Here is a 17,973-nt window from a genome sequence, read left to right on the forward strand (position 1 = left end):
TTTTATAGTTCTCATTTGTTCCTTCTTCTTTTGTGATTTGATGATATCTTTAGTGTTATATTTGGGTTGCTTTCTCTTTGTGTGTGTGAGAGAGAGAGTTGTAAGATTTTGGTTTGTGGTTACCATGATGTTCATATATAACAATTACAGACACACATATGTAATATATGTTAGTTATAACTTGTGTTATTATTTTAAGTTGATGATCTTTTAAGTTGAAATTCAGTCTAACAACCCTGCATTTTTATTCTCCCACCATGTTTAATTTTTTTGACATCATGTTTTACATCTTTTTGTGTATACCTTAACTACTTATCGTGGATATAGATGATTTTACCACTTTTGTCTTTTACCCTTCCTACTAGCTTTATAAGTGGTGGATGCACTACATTTACTGTATGTTTGCCTTTACCAATGAGATTTTTTCCTTTCATAATTTTCATATTTCTAGTTGTGTGGTTTTTTCCTTTTTTTTTTTTTTTAAATCCTGCTTAGAGAAGTCCCTTTAACATTTCTCATAATGCGAATGCAGTGGTGCTGAATTCTTTTAGTTATTGTTTATATGTAGAACATTTTCTTTCTTCTTCAAATATGAATGATAGCCCTGCTGGGTAGAGTATTTTTGGTTACAGTAAGTTCCCTATATATGAACCTTGAAGTTGTGAACTTTCAAAAATGGACACATGTGCTCACATGTCCAGTCATGTAAGTTCATGTGTCTGGCATACATTGTCACGTGCATGCATCCTCTACAAGTGGTTGTCCTTTTGTGTACTTTACAGTAGTGTATAGAGTACAGTACTACAGTGTCTTTATTTCAAGCCCAGGATATCTGGAAGGAAGTGTAAAAGCAGTGATGATGTAGCTGGACTTTTCTAGGTACTGTACTGTAAGATTAAAAGTGTTTTCTTTATTTTTTGTGTTTGTTTTTTATGTATTACTTGTGTGAAAATTATTATAAACCTATTGCAGTACAGTACTATATAGCCAATTGTGTTTGGGTACCTAGGCTAACTTTGCTGGACTTAATGAACAAATTGGACTTAATGAATGGACTCTTGCAGTGGAACTCATTTGTATGTAGGGGACTTACTATATAGATGTTTCTCCTTTCATGACTTTGAATATATCATGCCACTTCCTTCTGGCCTGCGAAGTTTCTGCTGAAAAGTCAGCTGATAGTCTTAGGGAGTTCCCCTGCACATAACTAATTGCCTTTTTTTTTGCTACTTTTAAGATTCTTTATCTTTAATTTTGCCACTTTAATTATAATTTGTCTTGGTGTAGATCTCTTTGGATTCACCTTGTTTGGGACTTAGTGCTTCCTGGACTTGGATGTCTGTTTCCTTTTCCAGGTTAGGGAAGTTTTCAGCTATTATTTGTTTGAATAAGTTCTGTGCCTCTTTCTCTCTTCTCCTTTTGGGACACCTATAATGTGAATGTTAGTATGCTTGATGTGGTCCTAGATGTCTCTTATTAAACTATGCTCATTTTAAAAAATTCTTTTTTCTGTTAAGGCTGGATGGTTCCACGACTCTGTCTTCCAGTTTGCTGATTCGTTCTCATTCACTGTTCATTCCTTCCAGTGTAGTTTTATTTCAGTTATTATGTTTGTCAGCTCTGTTTGATTCTTCTTTATATTTTCTAACTTGTTGAAATTCTTACTGCGTTCATCCATTCTTCCCCCAAGTTCTTTAAGCATCTTTATGAATATTACCTTGAACTCTTTGTTGGGTAGTTTGCTTATCTCTGTCTTGCTCAGTTCTTCTTCTAGGGTTTTGTCTTGTTCCTTTATTTGAAACAGATTCCTTTGTTGTTTCATTTCGTCTAATTCTCTGTGTTTATTTCCCCGTATTTGGTAGGTTGGTTACGTCTCCTGATCTTGGAAAAGTGGCCCTATGTAGGAGATGTCCTGTGTGGCTTAGCAGTCTACTCCCCTCTGGCCACCAGAGCTGTATGCTCTAGGGGTGCCCCCTATGTTGGCTGCATGGGCCCTTCTGTTGTGGCAGGGTCTACTACTGTGGGCATGCGGAGGGGTGGGCCTGGACCCGGGCCAGGTTGACTGCCAGGTCCTGCCTCATGCAGTGGCTGTTGGCCCATTGGTTGTTGGGGCCGAGTCCTGGTACATCTAGCTGCATGTCCTGCGGTGTCCTGGGGTTGTTGCCAGCCTGCTAGTGGGCGGATAAGCCCCTGACCCTAATAGGCTAGAGAGAAGACTCCAAAATGGTGCCTGCCAGTGCCACTGTTCTTGTGGTAGAATGAGCTCCCCAAAATGGCTGCTACCAGTATCTGTGTCCCCAAGGGGAGTCCCAGTTGCCTCCTGCCTCTTCAGGATGCTCTCCAAGATTAGTAAGTTGGTGTGACCCAGGCTACTTTCAAATTACTATCTCTCTGCTGGGACTTGGAGCATGTGAGATTGTGCACCCTTTAACAGCACACTCTCTGTTAACTGTAGCTCTCTAGCTCTCCTGTATAGAAGCCCCACTAGCCTTCAAAGCGAGATGTTCTGGGGGCTGATCTTCCCGGTGCAGGACCCCTGGACTGGGGTGCCTGATGTGGGGCTCAGACCCCTCACTCCTTGGGGAAAACATGTGCAATTGTGATTATCTTTCTGTCAGTGTGTTGCCTACTTGGGGTGTGGGTCTGCCTCTCCTACCTGTCTCATTGTGGTTCCTTCTTCATACCGTTAATTCTGGAAAGTCTTTTCTGCTAGTCTTTATGTTCTTCTCATAGACAGGTGTTCTGTAAATAGTTGTGATTTTGGTGTGCCTGTGGGAAAAGGTGAGCTCAGGGTTTTCCTGCTCCACCATCTTGGCCACACTTCACCTAGAATTCTTTACCAGGTGAACACATCTTCCAAAAACAAAGAAGTTTTCAGACACATGAAAGCTGAAAGAGTTAATCACCAGCAGACCCACACTCTAAGAAACGTTTAAGGATGTCCTTCAGGCAGAAGAAAAATTATACCAGATGAAAACCTGAATCTACACAAATGAATGAAGAACACTGGAAATGATTATGTGAGAAAATATGTAAGCTATATTTTTTATTATTTAAATATCTTTATATTAAAATTGCTTATATAAAAGTAGTAGCAATGCTTTGTGAAGTTTATAACATCTATAAAGTAAAATTCATGACAACAAATGGATATAGCCCAGGAGAGAAGAAATGGAAGTAAGCTATTATAAGATCTTTGTTATATGTGAAATGGTATAATCTCACTTGGATGTCAGTATGATAAAGATGGATGCTGTAAACCTTAAGGCGGTCACTAAAGTAACAAAACCAAGAGTTAATAGGTACCCAACAAAGGAAATAAAATGAAATCATAAAAAAAATGCTTGGTTAATTCAAAGGAAGGCAGAAAAAGAGGAAAAGGGGAACAAAGATAGATGGAACAAATAGAAAACAAAAAGCAAGATGGTCCAAACACCCAATTATAAGGCAGAGATGATTCAGATTGGTTAAAAAAAAGCAATATCCAACTATGTGATGCCTACCAAAGAAAGGCATTTTAAATATAAAACAAAAAGGTTAAAATTATATGAATGAAAATATATACATACCATGGTAACACTAGTTAGAAGGCAGCTGGGGTGTCTATATTAATATCAGATGAAGTAGACTTCAGAGCAAAGAATATTACCAGAGATAAAGAAGATCATTTCATAATGACAAAGGGATAAAATAATCAAGGGGACATAACAGTCCTAAACATTTAAATACATAATTGACAGGGCTTCAGAATACATGAAGCAGAAATAGAACTGCAAGGAAAATAGACACATCCACAATTATAATCAGAGATTTCAATAACTGATAGAAACAGGAAGCAGAAAATCAGTAAGGATATAGTACACTTGACCAACATTGTTCACCAGTTTAACTTGGTTGACAGTTCCCCCAACAATAGCAGGTACACATTCTCCTCAAGTACACATGGAACATTTACCAGATAGACCACATTCTAGGCCATAAAACAAGTCTCAATAATTTAAGAGAATTTATGTCATGCAAAGTCTGTTTTCTGACCACAAAGATTTAAGTTAGAAATCAATAATAGAAAGATGTCTGGAAAAATCCCCAAACATTTGAGTACTGAATAATACACTTTTGAATAAACCACCAGTCAAGGAAGAAATCAAAGGGGAAATTAGACAATAGTTGGAACTGAATGAAAATAAACATGTATGCCCCTAAAGCATCCTTGGGGAGTTTATAACATAAATACTTACAGTAGAAAAGAAGAAAGGTCTGTAGTCAATGACTTTAGCTTGTTTTAAGATACTAGAAAAAAAGAGCAAATTAAACCCAAACCAGAAAGAAGCATATGATAAATACCAAACAAATCAGAAAAACAGAAAACAGAAAAACAATGTTTATAGCAGGTTTAATGTATAACAAGCAAGTACTGGAAACAACCCAAATGTCCAACAAGTGAATGTAAAAACAAATTATATATCCCTACAATGGAATATTACTCAGCAATCAAGAGGATTGAACTTGGAACATAGAGAATATATTGGACAATGAAACTACTCTGTATGGTACTACAGTGGTGGATACATATCATTATACATTTGTCCATACTCTTAGAATGTATACTGTGAGTGAATCCTAAAGTAAGCTATGGACTCTGGGTGATGATGTGCCAGTGGAGGTTCATCAGTTGTAATAAATGTATCACTGGTGGGGGATGTAATAGTGGGTGAGGGGACTTCCCTGGTGGCCCAGTGGTTAAGACTCCATGCTCCCAATGCAAGGGACATGGGTTCGATCCTTTGTTGGGGAACTAAGATCCCGCATGCTACATGGTGCGGCCAAAAAAAAAAAAAAGTGGGTGAGGCTGGCGGTGGGGAGGTGTTGTATGCGCCTTCTGTTCAGTACTGCTGTAAAGCTAAAACTGCTCTAAAAAAGTTTTTTTAAAGGAGTGAACTATTGATACAGACAGGAGTAAGTGAACAAATGAATCTCAAAATAATTGTGCTGAGTGAAAGAATCCATTTCATTTAGGTAAAACAAGCAAATTCAAACTAACCTGTAGTGATAGAAAGTCTGTGGTTGCTTGCGGGTGGGGAGTGGGGACCAGAGAGGGGCAGGAGGGAGGAATAAAAAGGGGCAAGAGGAAACTTCTGGGGTGATAGGTATGTTCATTATCTTGAATGTGGTGACGGTTTCACGAGTGTTTAATAGGTTAAAACTTATCACATTATACATTAAATATGTGCAGTGTATGTCAATTATACCTCAATAAATGTGTTTAGAAAACAAAATAAATATTATTGAGCTTTTACATGAGCATTTTGAAAAAAGTTTTCCCCCAGCTTTCATTCTTGTCCATGTTGTTGTCACCACCTGCTCAGTGTAGAACTTCTTTTGGTTTTATTGCCACCAGCCTCTGAAATTATGGGCATTGTCAGGTGAGCTGAAACACCAAGGAGAAACCCATGTGAGCTGAGGGTCAAGTTACTTTTTGGATTTCTAGCAATGTTTAATTCATTTCCTATGAGGATTTGGTGGAATGGAAAGGGTGGGCCAGACTGAGAGGCCCAGGACACAAGCTCATCCTCAGCTTAGGCCTTACCTTGAGCAAGTGAATTAATAACTGTGAGCTTAGTTTTCATATCTCTAAAATGGGAGTGTTACCTATTTTACCTGCTTCATGGAGTTGTAGTAATATCTCAACAAGGTTTATCAGTATTATACAAGTATAAAGTGAGTGGTATAATGTTTTTGTTTCCCTGTCCACTTACCCCATCTACTTTCTCTGTTAATTTAAAAGAAGTTCGCAAGAGACACCTGTTTTGCATGTGAATTTGTTTTCCTTGTTTTTATACTTTTGTTTTGGAGATAATTAAATTACCTGTATTGTTAAGTCCTTATTTTTTTGCTTTGTATTGCTGCAGGTTTTAGAACTTTCTCAGATACTTTTTTGCTATGAAAATAGCACTGGAGAGTAAGTAGTTTCTAGTTGGTAGGGTGCTTACTACTTTGCTTAGAGACTTGTATTGTCTCTTACTGACAATTCTAGTGCTAGGCAAACAATGCTTCTTGAGTGAAAAGGGAGTTATAATAATTTCCCAAATGAGACAGCCTTTTAAAAAAATTTATTGTGGTAAAATATACAAAGCAAAATTGACCACTTTAACCTTTAAGTGTATAGTTCAGTAGCATTAAGCACATTCACTGTGTTTAAATGGCTGTGTTGCTGAGGGGGCCTTTGTTAAGAGCCAAGGCTACTACACTCAAGGTCTTGGTCTGCAGTCCCTCAAGAGCAGGAAGGCTGTGTTTGCTGAGCTTTTAAAGCAGTAGTCTTGTATCCTGGATGCCCCACTGTCTTTCAAAAATAGCATCAAGCAAGTTGGTGTTTGCTGAAGATGGGGGCAAGGAAAGTGAAGGAGAGTGGTAGAGACAGAACAATCAAAAAGAAATGAAGAGAAGGAAAAGGAAAGAATCAATAAAGGTAGTCACAGAAAGAGTTAATAAAAATAACATTGAGTGCTTTGTACCAGATACCATTTTCTTAAGCACTTTACATGTTTTAACTTTTATTTTTATCTATTTAAAAATTATTTTGGGGCTTCCCTGGTGGTGCAGTGGTTAAGGATCCCCCTGCCAATGCAGGGGACACAGTCTGGGAAGCTCCAACATGCCATGGAGCAACTAAGCCTGTGCGCCACAACTACTGAACCTGCGCTCTAGAGCCTGCGAGCCACAACTACTGAGCCCGCATGCCACAACTACTGAAGGCCGCATGCCTAGAGCCTGTGCTCCACAACGAGAAGCCACCACAGTGAGAAGCCCATACACCGCAATGAAGAGTAGCCCCCACTCGCCGCAACTAGAAAAAGCCCATGTGCATCAATGAAGACCCAACGCAGGCAAAAATAAATAAATTTTTTAAATAAATTTTAAAAAAATAAAAATTATTTTTTATTTTTTATTATTCTTTTTGGCTGTACCATGCAGTTTTCAGGATCTTAATTCCCTGACCAGGGATTAAACCTGGGCCACCACAGTGAAAGCACTAGTCCTAACCACTGGACCACCAGGGAATTCCCTGTATTAACTTTTAAATGTTTACAACTACCTCACAAGGTACTGTAGTCTCCATTTCACAGATGAGGAAATCAAGGCACAGATAGGTAGCTTGCCTAGGGTCACACAGCCACTGGAGGCAGAGCAACAAAAATTGGTTGTGAGATATAATGGAAGAGAAGACCAAATAAAGTCAATAACAAAAAATACCTATAAGAAATAATGCCTTGGAAAGAAGTACACAAAATCTGTAAGAGGAAAACTTCAAACATTCTCGGAGGACACAGAAGTAGACTTGAACAAATGTAAGGACCTATTTGTTCTTGAGTTGGAAAGCTCACATCATAAACTGCCTAACCTCCCGAAGTTTGATTATTCATTTAACAAAATTCCAAGTAAAAATGCCAACCTGGTTCTCTCGGGTTCCACACGAGCTGATTCTGAACAAACAACATACAGGAGTGCCAGGAGCCCTGTGGAGGGGAGTGCGAGTAGAGACTGGACCATGCTGCCATGTTCAGGTTCTGCAGGATGGCAGCAACTCTGAGTAACAAGCCATTGAGACAGGACGGAAATTCCAGAAACATGAATACAAAGAACATCTGCACGATATCACTAATGAAAAAAGAAAAAAATATTTGCAACTCATTTAGATAAGGAGCTAATTGCTCTAATAGATAAAGAGCTTCTGGGAATTGAAAAGAAAAAGATCAAAACCCAATGAAAAATATGCAAAGGGCATGCATAATTAATAGAAAAAGAAATACCATATCCCTTCAGTATGTGAAAGGGTGCTCAACCATACTTATTCATAATTAGAGAAGTCAGATCAAAACTACACCAAGATGCCATTTCTCACCTATCAGATTGGCACACATGCATCTTAGACAACCATTTCACTAGTGAGGCTCTGAGGGAAGCAGGAATTTGAGAGTAATCTCTTAATCACAGTTGCATTTACTCTTTGATCCAACAGTTTCCATTCTGGGACTATCCAGTGTGCACTTGCACATACAAAATTGCACTTGTACAGATGATTCGTGGTGCACTGACTGCTGGAAACAGCCTCAGTGTCCAGTGGTAGGAGACTGGTTTAATGCCCTAGGATGTATCAACCCAGTGAAATATTGTGGGGCTGCAACATAGCTGTGAATTGACAGGGAGGGACTGCCCGGGTATATTGTTGAGAGAGAAAAATCAAGGTGTGAAACAGCTTACAGTGTGTAGTGTACCCCTTTTGTATGAGAAAAAGAAGGATGAGAACATGTACATGTATTTGCATAAGGAAACGCTGGGAGGATAAGTATGTAATAAAAGTGGTTATCCGAATGCATGGAGGCGAGTTGTCAGTGAGACTATATTTTACTTTTTGAAATATGTAAACATGTGACCTTTAAAAGAATTATTGGTAAACGAAAAACAAAAATAAGTATGTAGAATATAAGCTCATGTCATCATTGATACCAGCTACTTTACCAAATTAGTACCGACAACTACACGCACATTGCCAGAATCACATTGCTCTGGTGAGCCTGCTCACTCAGCTTCGCCTGCTCCCCAGGTGGGCTGGAAATGTAGTCTGACTGGAAATGTAGACATTTCCCATCATCACCTCTGCCCTAGGGAAGGGTGAGTACAGACTTCTGGAGATCTGCTAGCCACCTCCACCACAGATCCTAACTTTATATGGCATCAAGTTTATAAGAATATACTATGCTAGTATATTAACAGAGGCTCCTATAGGATCATATGATTTGAGGTTATTTTTATTCTCTTTTCAATGCTTTTATGCAGTTTGCAAGTTTTCTACATTTATCTGTTATCAGAGAGGGCATAAAGCTATGAAAAAGTAATCCCTGTTGCATATTGAGAGCATATTCCATTTTCTTCTCACAGACTGTGTTACAGAGAGGACATCTGTGCAGAGCCTTCCTGACATGCTAGGATGCTCTCCTCCTTTGTGGTCAGTCCTTAAGAGTGGATGGAATTACTTGGTCAGAGAGCAGGGCCCTCTGGCAGTGGGCAGGGTGTTTGCTCATACTTACTGTTTTGGTATAGTCAGTATTCTTTTTTTTTGCCACTGCACAGCTTGATGGATCTTAGTTCCTGGACCAGGGATCAAACCCGTGTCCCCTGCAGTGGCAGCAAGGAGCCCTAACCACTGGACCACCAGGGAATTCCCTGTCAGTATTTTTTTATACATATAAATTTATTTATTTTTATCTTCGGCTGCGTTGGGTCTTCGTTGCTGCGCGCGGGCTTTCTCTAGTTGCAGCAAGCGGGGACTGCTCTGATGAGGTGCGCGAGCTCTTGTTGCGGAGCATGGGCTGTAGGCGCGCAGGCTTCAGTAGTTGTGACATGCGGGCTCAGTAGTTGTGGTGCGTGGGCTTAGTTGCTCTGAGGTATGTGGGATCTTCCCGGACCAGGGATCGAACCCATGTCCCCTGCATTGGCAGGCCGGTTCTTAACCACTGCGCCACCGGGGAAGTCCCCCCTGTCAGTATTCTTATTCTTTGCCAAAACATAGGTGAAGATGGAACTTCATTGTTTAATGTGTGTTTCTACATGTGCTACGTGTTTCAATAACAGAAAATGTCACAAAATACTGTAGCTCTGTAGCCCTTTGCACTGAAGATAAATTCTCACAGTATTGTCTCATTTGGAGTCTATGTTTTGGTCAAATGAAAATGGAAGGAGAATGAATTCAAGAGCTACTTCAGTAGAGTCTCAGAATGGCCTTGACCCAGAGGGCAGGATGGCATGGTCCTGGGGCATTTGGTCACCGTGTTTCCTGCTGTGGTGCAGCAGGAGGCTTTTCGACTCCATTCGCGGCACAAGAAACCCCAGGCTTAGAGGTTCTCAAGTGGATGGAAATGCCGATGCTTACGTTTGTGTTTTCTAAAGCTGCCTTTTGTACCTTCATATTCTACCGTTTCATTGACAAGTCTACTGTTTATTACACTTAACATTAAATATTGATCAAAGACATCTATCTCATCAACCAACATTGTAATAAAACGTAAACTGTCAAACATTTTATTTACTGCCTGGCACATAGTAGATGCCTGATAAATATTTGTTAGATGAATGGAAATTCAACTGAAGAAGCAAGACTTTTCATCTGTACTCACTGCTACTGTAAAATATTATTCTGAATACTCTAGATATTGTGGGAAGTTAAGAAAATGTTAAAAGATAAACCTATAAAGAGGAGCAAAAAGTTTCATTGCTTGCTTGCAGATAATGAATTTTTAACTGGAAAACTCCAATAAAAATCAACCAAAAAGTTCTCAGAACTATTGGAGCTCAGTTAGATTTTCAAATGCAAAATAAGTATACAGCAATTAATAGCTTCCTTATATACCAGTAACTAGCCAGCTAGAAAAATGTAACAGGATAACCTCTATTTCACATTAAAGACAAGAACTATATAATATCTAAGAATAAGTATATAAGAAATACATAGCACCTCTATGAAGAAAATTATTCAGCTTTACTGAGAACATAAAATAATACTTGTTTAAGTGGAGAGATACATTTGTTTTTAGATGAGAATCCATTATATTGAAAAGATGGTGGGTGTTTATTTCCCAAATAGATTTAATGCAGTTCTGCCTGGGATCAGTCTGCCTCAGTTTTCCTTTAGGGAAGGCAGGACGCAAGGTCATGAGTAGTTCCGAGGAACACACGTCTTCCACGGTTGCAAACAGGAGCCAGGGACCAGGGACTGGGAGGTCAGCAGAAGGGTAGTCAGAGTGTGGAGGCTGCCCTGTATTTTTTGCTCCTGAACTCACCACCTCTCTGGGAACTGAGGAAGAAGACTGGGATTCTCTGCATTCTAAACTTTCATGTATTTCTTCTGTTTTTTAGAGTATCTGGCCCTCTGTAGTCCAGAAACCTTCTGTTTACCTTTTGCAGAGAATAAACCTTCAGTCTTTTGGTGGGGTGGGGTAGTGGCCCCATCAGTGAAGTAGGAGTCTGGAGGGATTTTTCACATTGTCCTCCTGATTTGGGTCCCAGCCTGAGCCCCTTCCACAGGCACTGGAGCCACCTGTCACGTGCCTTATCTCTTTGCATGCTGGATTAGGACTCTCCTGGGGGTGTCAACTAAATTTGGAAGCTTTCCAGCTTCTAAAATTTGGGTGTCTCTCCTCTCATTCTTTGCCCCTAGGGTTTTATGCTTAAAAAAAAATCACTGTCATTTTTGTGGGGTTTTGAGAAAGAACAGTTAAATCTACCATCTTTAGCCTTGTATATAAAATTTTAATGTCTCTTCAAGGCAGCATTGTAGATGGAGAAAACCTTTTGGGTAACTATTTAGGAATATATAAACTCAACCCTTCTTGCCACCATATTCCAAAATATATTCCAGGATTAAATGTAAAATGTAAAGCTGTAAAAGAAAAATAAGAAAATTTTTTTGATTTTTTAAAATTGAAGTGTAGTTGATTTACAGTGTTGTGCCAGTCTCTGCTGTGCAGCAAAGTGACTCAGTTATACACATATAGACATTCTTTTTTTTATAATCTTTTCTGTCATGGTTTTATCACAGGATATTGAATATAGTTCCCTGTTCTATATATTAGGACTTCGTTGTTGATCCATTCTAAATGTAATAGTTTGCATCTACTAACCCCAGCCTCCCAGTCCATCCCTCTCCCTCCCCCCCTCCCCCTTGGCAATCACAAGCCTGTTCTCTATGTCTATGAGTCTGTTTCCGTTTTTTAGATAGGTGCATTTGTGCCCTATTTTAGATTCCACATATAAGTGATATCATATGGTATTTGTCTTTCTCTTTCTGACTTCACTTAGTATGATAATCTCTAGTTTCATCCATGTTGCTGCAAATGGCATTATTTCATTCTTTTTTATGGCTGAGTAGCAGTCCATTGTATACATGTACCACATCTTCTTTATCCATTCATCTGTCAATGGACATTTAGGTTGTTTCCATGTTTTGGCTATTGTGAATAGTGCTGCTGTGAACACAGGTGTGCATGTATCTTTTTAAAAAAAAAAAAAAATTTATTTTATTTTTGGCTGCCTTGGGTCTTCGTTGCTGCACGCAGGCTTTCCCTAGTTGCGGTGAGCAGGGGCTACTCTTCGTTGTGGTGCGTGGGCTTCTCGTTGTGGTGGCTTCTCTTGCTGTGGAGCACGGGCTCTAGGTATAGGGGCTTCAGTAGTTGTGGCACGTGGGCTCAATAGTTGTGGCTCGCGGGCTCTAGAGCACAGGCTCAGTAGTTGTGGCACGTGGGCTTAGTTGCTCCACAGTATGTGGGATCTTCCCAGACCAGGGCTTGAACCCGTGTCCCCTGCATTGGCAGGCGGATTCTTAACCACTGTGCCACCAGGGGAGTCCTGCATGTATCTTTTTGAATTATAGATTTGTCCAGGTATGTTCCCAGGAGTGGGATTGCTGGATCATATGGTAATTCTATTTTTATTTTTCTTAGGAACCTCCATACTGTTTTCCATAGTGGCTGTACCAACTTACATTCCCACCAACAGGTGGGAGGAGGGTTCCCTTTTCTCCACACCCTCTCCAGCATTTGTTATTTGTAGATGTTTTAATGATGGTTATTGTGACCAGTGTGAGGTGCTACCTCATTGTAGTTTTGATTTGCATTTGTCTAATAGTTAGTGATGTCGAGCATCTTTTCATGTGCCTACTGGCCATCTGTATGTCTTCTTTGGAGAAATATCTTTTAAGGTCTTCTGCCCATTTTTCGATTGGGTTGTTTGTTTTTTTGTTGTTGAGTTGTATGAGCTGTTTGTATATTTTGGAGATTAAGCCTTTGTCTGTCGCATCATTTGCAAATATTTTCTCCCATTCCATAGGTTATCTTTTCGGGTTTTTTTTAAGAATATTTATCCAGTGTCAAGGTCAGAGAAGAATGTATACCCTTAGAGGAAGAAAGCGTAAAGAAAAAGACTAATACAATAAGAACAGAAAAAAATTGAAAATTCTCTTATAATTACAAATTTTACCAAATAAAAAGACAAATGACCGAGGGAAATATTTTAGAAATATATAAAATGTCAGACAGAGGGACAATATCCTTAATATATAAGTAATTGTAAGAGGAGAGCACAATTAGATTGAACAGCCAGGGAGACTTTGGAGCAAGCAGCCTTGACGCTGAAACCTGGAGGAAGCACAGGGCTGGGGACATGAACTGGTCTCAGAGGTGGGGAAGCATTAGGCCCGTGCAGGTAACTGATAGCTGGAGGGTCAGAGGTGGGCAGTCCCCCCAGGACCTGTTTCAGATGCTCTTGCATGTAAAGGTTTAAGTGAGACAGTGATATGACCAAGTTTGCCTTTGAAAAGGGTCTCTCTGGCTGTATAGCAGGCAGGCGGAGGTTGGGGGTTCCATTTAAGAAGTCTCTTCAGGAGACCAAGGTATTGATCTCCAAAATGGGATGGGTTCACCCAGGAGGTGGGTGAGACACAGTCATTAAGGTATGGGAAGGAAATATTGGGACTTCTAATTATATTCATATTCAGATATTAACCACCCAGTTATACATGTGTTTAATTTAAAATGAATGTATATATTGAGGGCATGTTCCAAAAATGTTACTGATTGAATGTGTTAATCAAGAAAGTTTAGGGCTGCTGGTCTAGGCAAGATATGTGGCTGGCCTGGAGCAGAGAGGCAGCAGATGAGGTGACTAGAGGTGTATGGGTTTGAAATGTTTTGGAGTCTTGGTGTGCATTGGAAGTGGAGGTGGGGCAAGAAGCGGTATCAGGAATGACTGCTGGGGGTCTGCCACGGGCACAGGTATTTGCTGAGATGGAGAACTGGAGGGGAAGCAGATGGAAGCAGAGGGGGAGAGGGTGGAAGATCAAGCATTTGGTTTTGGACATGGTAGTTTTGATTTGCCTGTGGGACTCCACGTGGAGACACTGAAGATAGCTGGGTATACAGCGCTGTACCTGGAGCTCAGTCCTTTGAGGCCTGCACGTTGTTGATCTGACCGGAGTGTTGGTCAGGGCAGACCAGGTCATGCAGCAGAACCCCTGGGTCACTGGTATATTTCTTACCCCACTGTGTGTCTGGTGTGGCCTCTGCTTGTTGTGGTCACTGAGGATCCAGGCCAGCAGGGCCTCCAGCTCCACACACCCTCCGCCTTGTGGACCGTTGCTGCTCCTGAAGCGGAAGAGACATGGTCTCTCTGCTCACATTTCATTAGCCAAAGCAAGTCACTTGGCCGCCCCTAACTCTAAAGGGGAAGGGGGATGTGCCATCCTGCCCTGGGCCCAGGAAGGCACAGAGCCAGAGAGAACGGTGAGCGGCACTGGCGACTGCCATATATTCTGTGCAAGAGCTGATGGGCTCGGCTGTTTTTAGCAGATGACAGTCGAGTAGCACTGGGCCCGCAGCACAGAGCACTGTGCTCCCCTCTTCGCTGCCTTAGGGCATGTCCTGGGGGCCTAGGGCAGAACGCCACTCAAGCTGAACAGGAAGGTCCTGTGACTCTGCTAGAAAACGCAAGTGTCCTGGGGAGCAAGGGACCAAGGGCCACAGAAGTGAGGTGGGTCTGCCTGTGAGCTGCCAGAGCTGGGTGGGGTCCACCCCGGAGGAGGCTGGCAGCCCCACCACAGCCCTGCACCCACTTCCCGCTTAGCTTCCCTTCTGATGCTGCATGCCACATTACTGGCGTCATTTCTGAAGCATGAAACTACTGCTTTTAAGCACTAACGTGGTTAAAGAGTAATTGTAATTTAGGATACCAGAGCAGGAAATTAGAGCTCAGCTGGGTAGTTCGGCCAAGCAGGGCTGGACAAAGCCAGCCCAGGACAGAAGCTCTTTCAGTTCAGCTCAGTGTTCCTTCTCCATGTGCGAGACCGAGACCATGACCGTGCTGAGCATTTCACGTCCTTGTTCGTTTACTCTGCACAACGGGCCTTTCAGGTAGATTCCATTAGAGTGAGGGAACTGAGGCTCAGAGAGTCGGGCTGTGAGGAGTGACAGGCCATCTCTGCCTCCACTGCTATGCAGAGCCCAGGTTTGGGAGCACGGTGCCTCGCACTTTACAGGTGCTCCCGCTGGAGGGAAGCACCGCAAGGGCCCCAGCTGCCTGAGGGGCTGTTTTACTGGATGGGGGCCTTGCTCTGAGTCTTCACCCAGCACTCTGTTCCCTCCCCTGGTAGAGGAATCAGGCAGGTTATTGAAACATCTAACTCGGGAACAGTAAGGTGAAAAGCAAATCACTATCAATTTGGAAATCGGAGGGGGAAGCAGGTGCCATTCCTGCACCTGCCTCCTCACACATTTTCCCAGAACTGCAGCCCTTCTGCCTGTCTGGGCGCATCTGAGGGTTGCTCACCGGGGCTCGTGGAGGTGGAGTCGGTCCCCAGGTTGGTCCCTGAAGGGCTCCAGTCCTGGTGCTAGAGAGGTGGACACATCCACAGCAGCAGTGGGTATGCTGGCTGAGGTCACACGTCCAGGAAGGAGAGGGTGGCCAGTTCCCAACAGTTTTAAACCATTGGGTGTCGGAGCAGCGCATGGGAAATGGCTGTTTGGAAGCTGATAGGCTTAGTTGCATAGAGAATCTTGCGAGCGCTGAGCATTTATTGCCTAAGGGAAGTCTGAGGGCTTGTGCCAGCTGCCCTGTAGAGGGCCTGTGGGAAATGAAGCCTCCACAGCGTCAGGTGCTGGGAGCAGGCAGACCAGCAGGAGTTACTGTGGGGGCCTGGCCTTAGGTATCATTTCTCCTGTTCAGTTTGGCAGGTGCTGTTTGACTGGAACACACTAAGGTATACTTTTGTTTTTCATCTCCATAGTGCAGGAACTACATTGATATAAACAAGCTCATTCACTGAAGTTTTCCTCAGTAAAGAACATCTTTTGGGCTTCCTTGGTTCCTAGATTTGGCTTCTGTTCTTTCAAGAAAGGTCTCTCTCTCTCTCTCTCTCTTTTTAATTTAATTTCATTTATTTGGTTGCACCAGGTCTTAGTTGCAGCAGGCGGGCTCCTTAGTTGCGGCTCGCCAGCTCCATGTTTGTGGCATGCGAACTCTTGGTTGCGGTGTGCGTGTGGGATCTAGTTCCCTGACCAGGGATTGAACCCATCCCCCTGCTTTGGGAGTGCAGAGTATTAACCACTGCACCACCAGGGAAGTCCCAAGAAAGGCCTCTCTTTATCTACCCATCAGTGCTTCATATTATCGCCCTAGTTTCACAGCTTAAAGTGGGGAAAAAGAAGACAGCCTCCTTAAAGTATAAATGACAACTTTCATTTGGTGGCATGCAATGAAAGATCTTTAAAAATATATACCTTCTCAGTTTGCTCAAAAAAGGGGTTTTGCTCTTTTGGCAGGAAATGGTTAAAAAAAAAAATTTTTTTTTAATGACAGCTCCATCCACAGAAGTTTTCTTAGGCTGAGCTCAGAGACACAGCCTTTCTCATTAAACATGATGAGTGCAGCCTCATTCTTATTTTCTGTCTTGACCTTAAAATGGGGACAGGGCTTTGTTGTTTAAAATCTTCATTTGTTATCTGCCTGTTTTCCTTTGTTAGCAGAGAATGAGAGTGAACCCCTGCTAGTCTTGATGTCCTGCATGAACTGTTTTCCAGCTGCGGATTGACAGAGTATCCGACAGGGTTCACTTCTTAACACCTGCTGGTTCCTTCTAATACAGAATTTCCAGCTCTAGCCTCGCAGAGGACATGGTAGTGTTTATATGAGGTGGGGGCCTTTGGGAATGATGGTACTGGTATTTTTCCCATTTCCTGTTCCAAAGAGAGACTTTGACAGCTCAAACCTCTTACAAAGAAATAATGCTTCCATTGTTCAAAGCAGTTCAATTATGTTTGAGTATCTCTTTAGAAGGCACGGGAAGGAGAAGAAAAAGAGAGGTAGGAAAGGGAAAGCCCAGGTCAGATAAGCGAGCAGACAGAGAAGCGATGGGGCCAGTTTCTTGGTCTGAACTGCTGGAGGGGGTGTGAAGACTGTCGTTCTGAGAAGATGGGATGGATGGCCAAGAGCTGAGCAGACCAGACAAGTTCATTTTTCTTCTAGTGTAACCTTTATTAATTTTTTCTGACAGTACAGTCCTGTCTTGCATAGGATTTTGCGGACTCAGTAGTTTGGCTTGCTGGATTTGGTTTGGTGTTGTCATGTTCCCCAGGTCGCTTGGGATCCTTTGTGTCTCTGTGAATGGTCTGACCCAAGAACGTCTTTGTCTTGGACATCAGGAAAGATGGCCTGCGTTCAGTTCCACATGGACCGTGTGCTCATACACGAGCCTCAGTTTCTCATCTGGAACCTGGGTCTTATATACAACATTTTAGCCCAGAAGGCATGAGGCCTGGCAATTGATGCCAAAAAGTCAGCCATAAGTGTGAATGAACTTCTGTGGAAGGACCTGTTTTGGCACCAGAGCTGAGGTCAGTTGCAGGAGAGTCCTCCCACTGTGGAAGCCAGTAGGTGTCTCCTTCACTGCCGTTCCTGCCTCCCATCCTGCTTCTGGGACAGCATACACCCCTGTGTCTGGCTTCCACCTCCCACAGCGGTGAACTGGCACTGCAGGTAGGAGCAGTCCTTAGGGCCAAATTCTGGTTATTGGTTTTTTGCTTACTCCCAGATACAGTTTCCTGCTTCATTGAGCTTATTTGATCTGTCGAGGCCAAACACTCCTTTTTGTTTGTTTGCTTATGAAAGTGGTTTAAGTCTTAAAATTAGAACCTTCAGGTCCTGTCCTGAGAGACTGAAGGGCTCCTTTGGCCACTCCAGGGTGGCTTCCTTTGTCCCCAGTTCTCTGTCCCTCTAGTTTGTTGGGTTTTTTTTTGTTTTTTTTTTTTTGCGGTACGTGGACCTCTCGCTGTTGTGGCCTCTCCCGTTGCGGAGCACAGGCTCCGGACGCGCAGGCTCAGCGGCCATGGGTCACGGGCACAGCCGCTCCGCGGCATGTGGGGTTTTTCCAGA

At 42.3% G+C, this 17,973-nt stretch overlaps 1 protein-coding gene across 4 annotated transcripts in view; it reads left to right on the forward strand.

The window, feature by feature from the left end:
* ABHD12 (abhydrolase domain containing 12) overlaps positions 1-17,973 on the forward strand; it is a 70,793-nt gene that overhangs the window by 19,621 nt on the left and 33,199 nt on the right. The window contains exon 2 of one of the 4 annotated variants that reach the window (XM_029220897.1): positions 2,844-3,020. The exons of 2 other annotated variants lie outside the window; for them this stretch is intronic. In XM_029220897.1, coding sequence (XP_029076730.1) covers positions 3,013-3,020 — 8 coding nt within the window. In that variant the 5' untranslated portion in view covers positions 2,844-3,012. Of the gene's footprint in view, positions 1-2,843; positions 3,033-17,973 lie in introns of all 4 variants that reach the window. One more of the 4 variants, XM_029220898.1, reaches the window with a different exon arrangement.

This window comes from Monodon monoceros, unplaced genomic scaffold (genome assembly GCF_005190385.1).
Source record: "Monodon monoceros isolate NGI ecotype Baffin Bay Population unplaced genomic scaffold, NGI_Narwhal_1 Super_Scaffold_13, whole genome shotgun sequence".
In the NCBI taxonomy this organism is placed as follows: Eukaryota; Metazoa; Chordata; class Mammalia; order Artiodactyla; family Monodontidae; genus Monodon; species Monodon monoceros.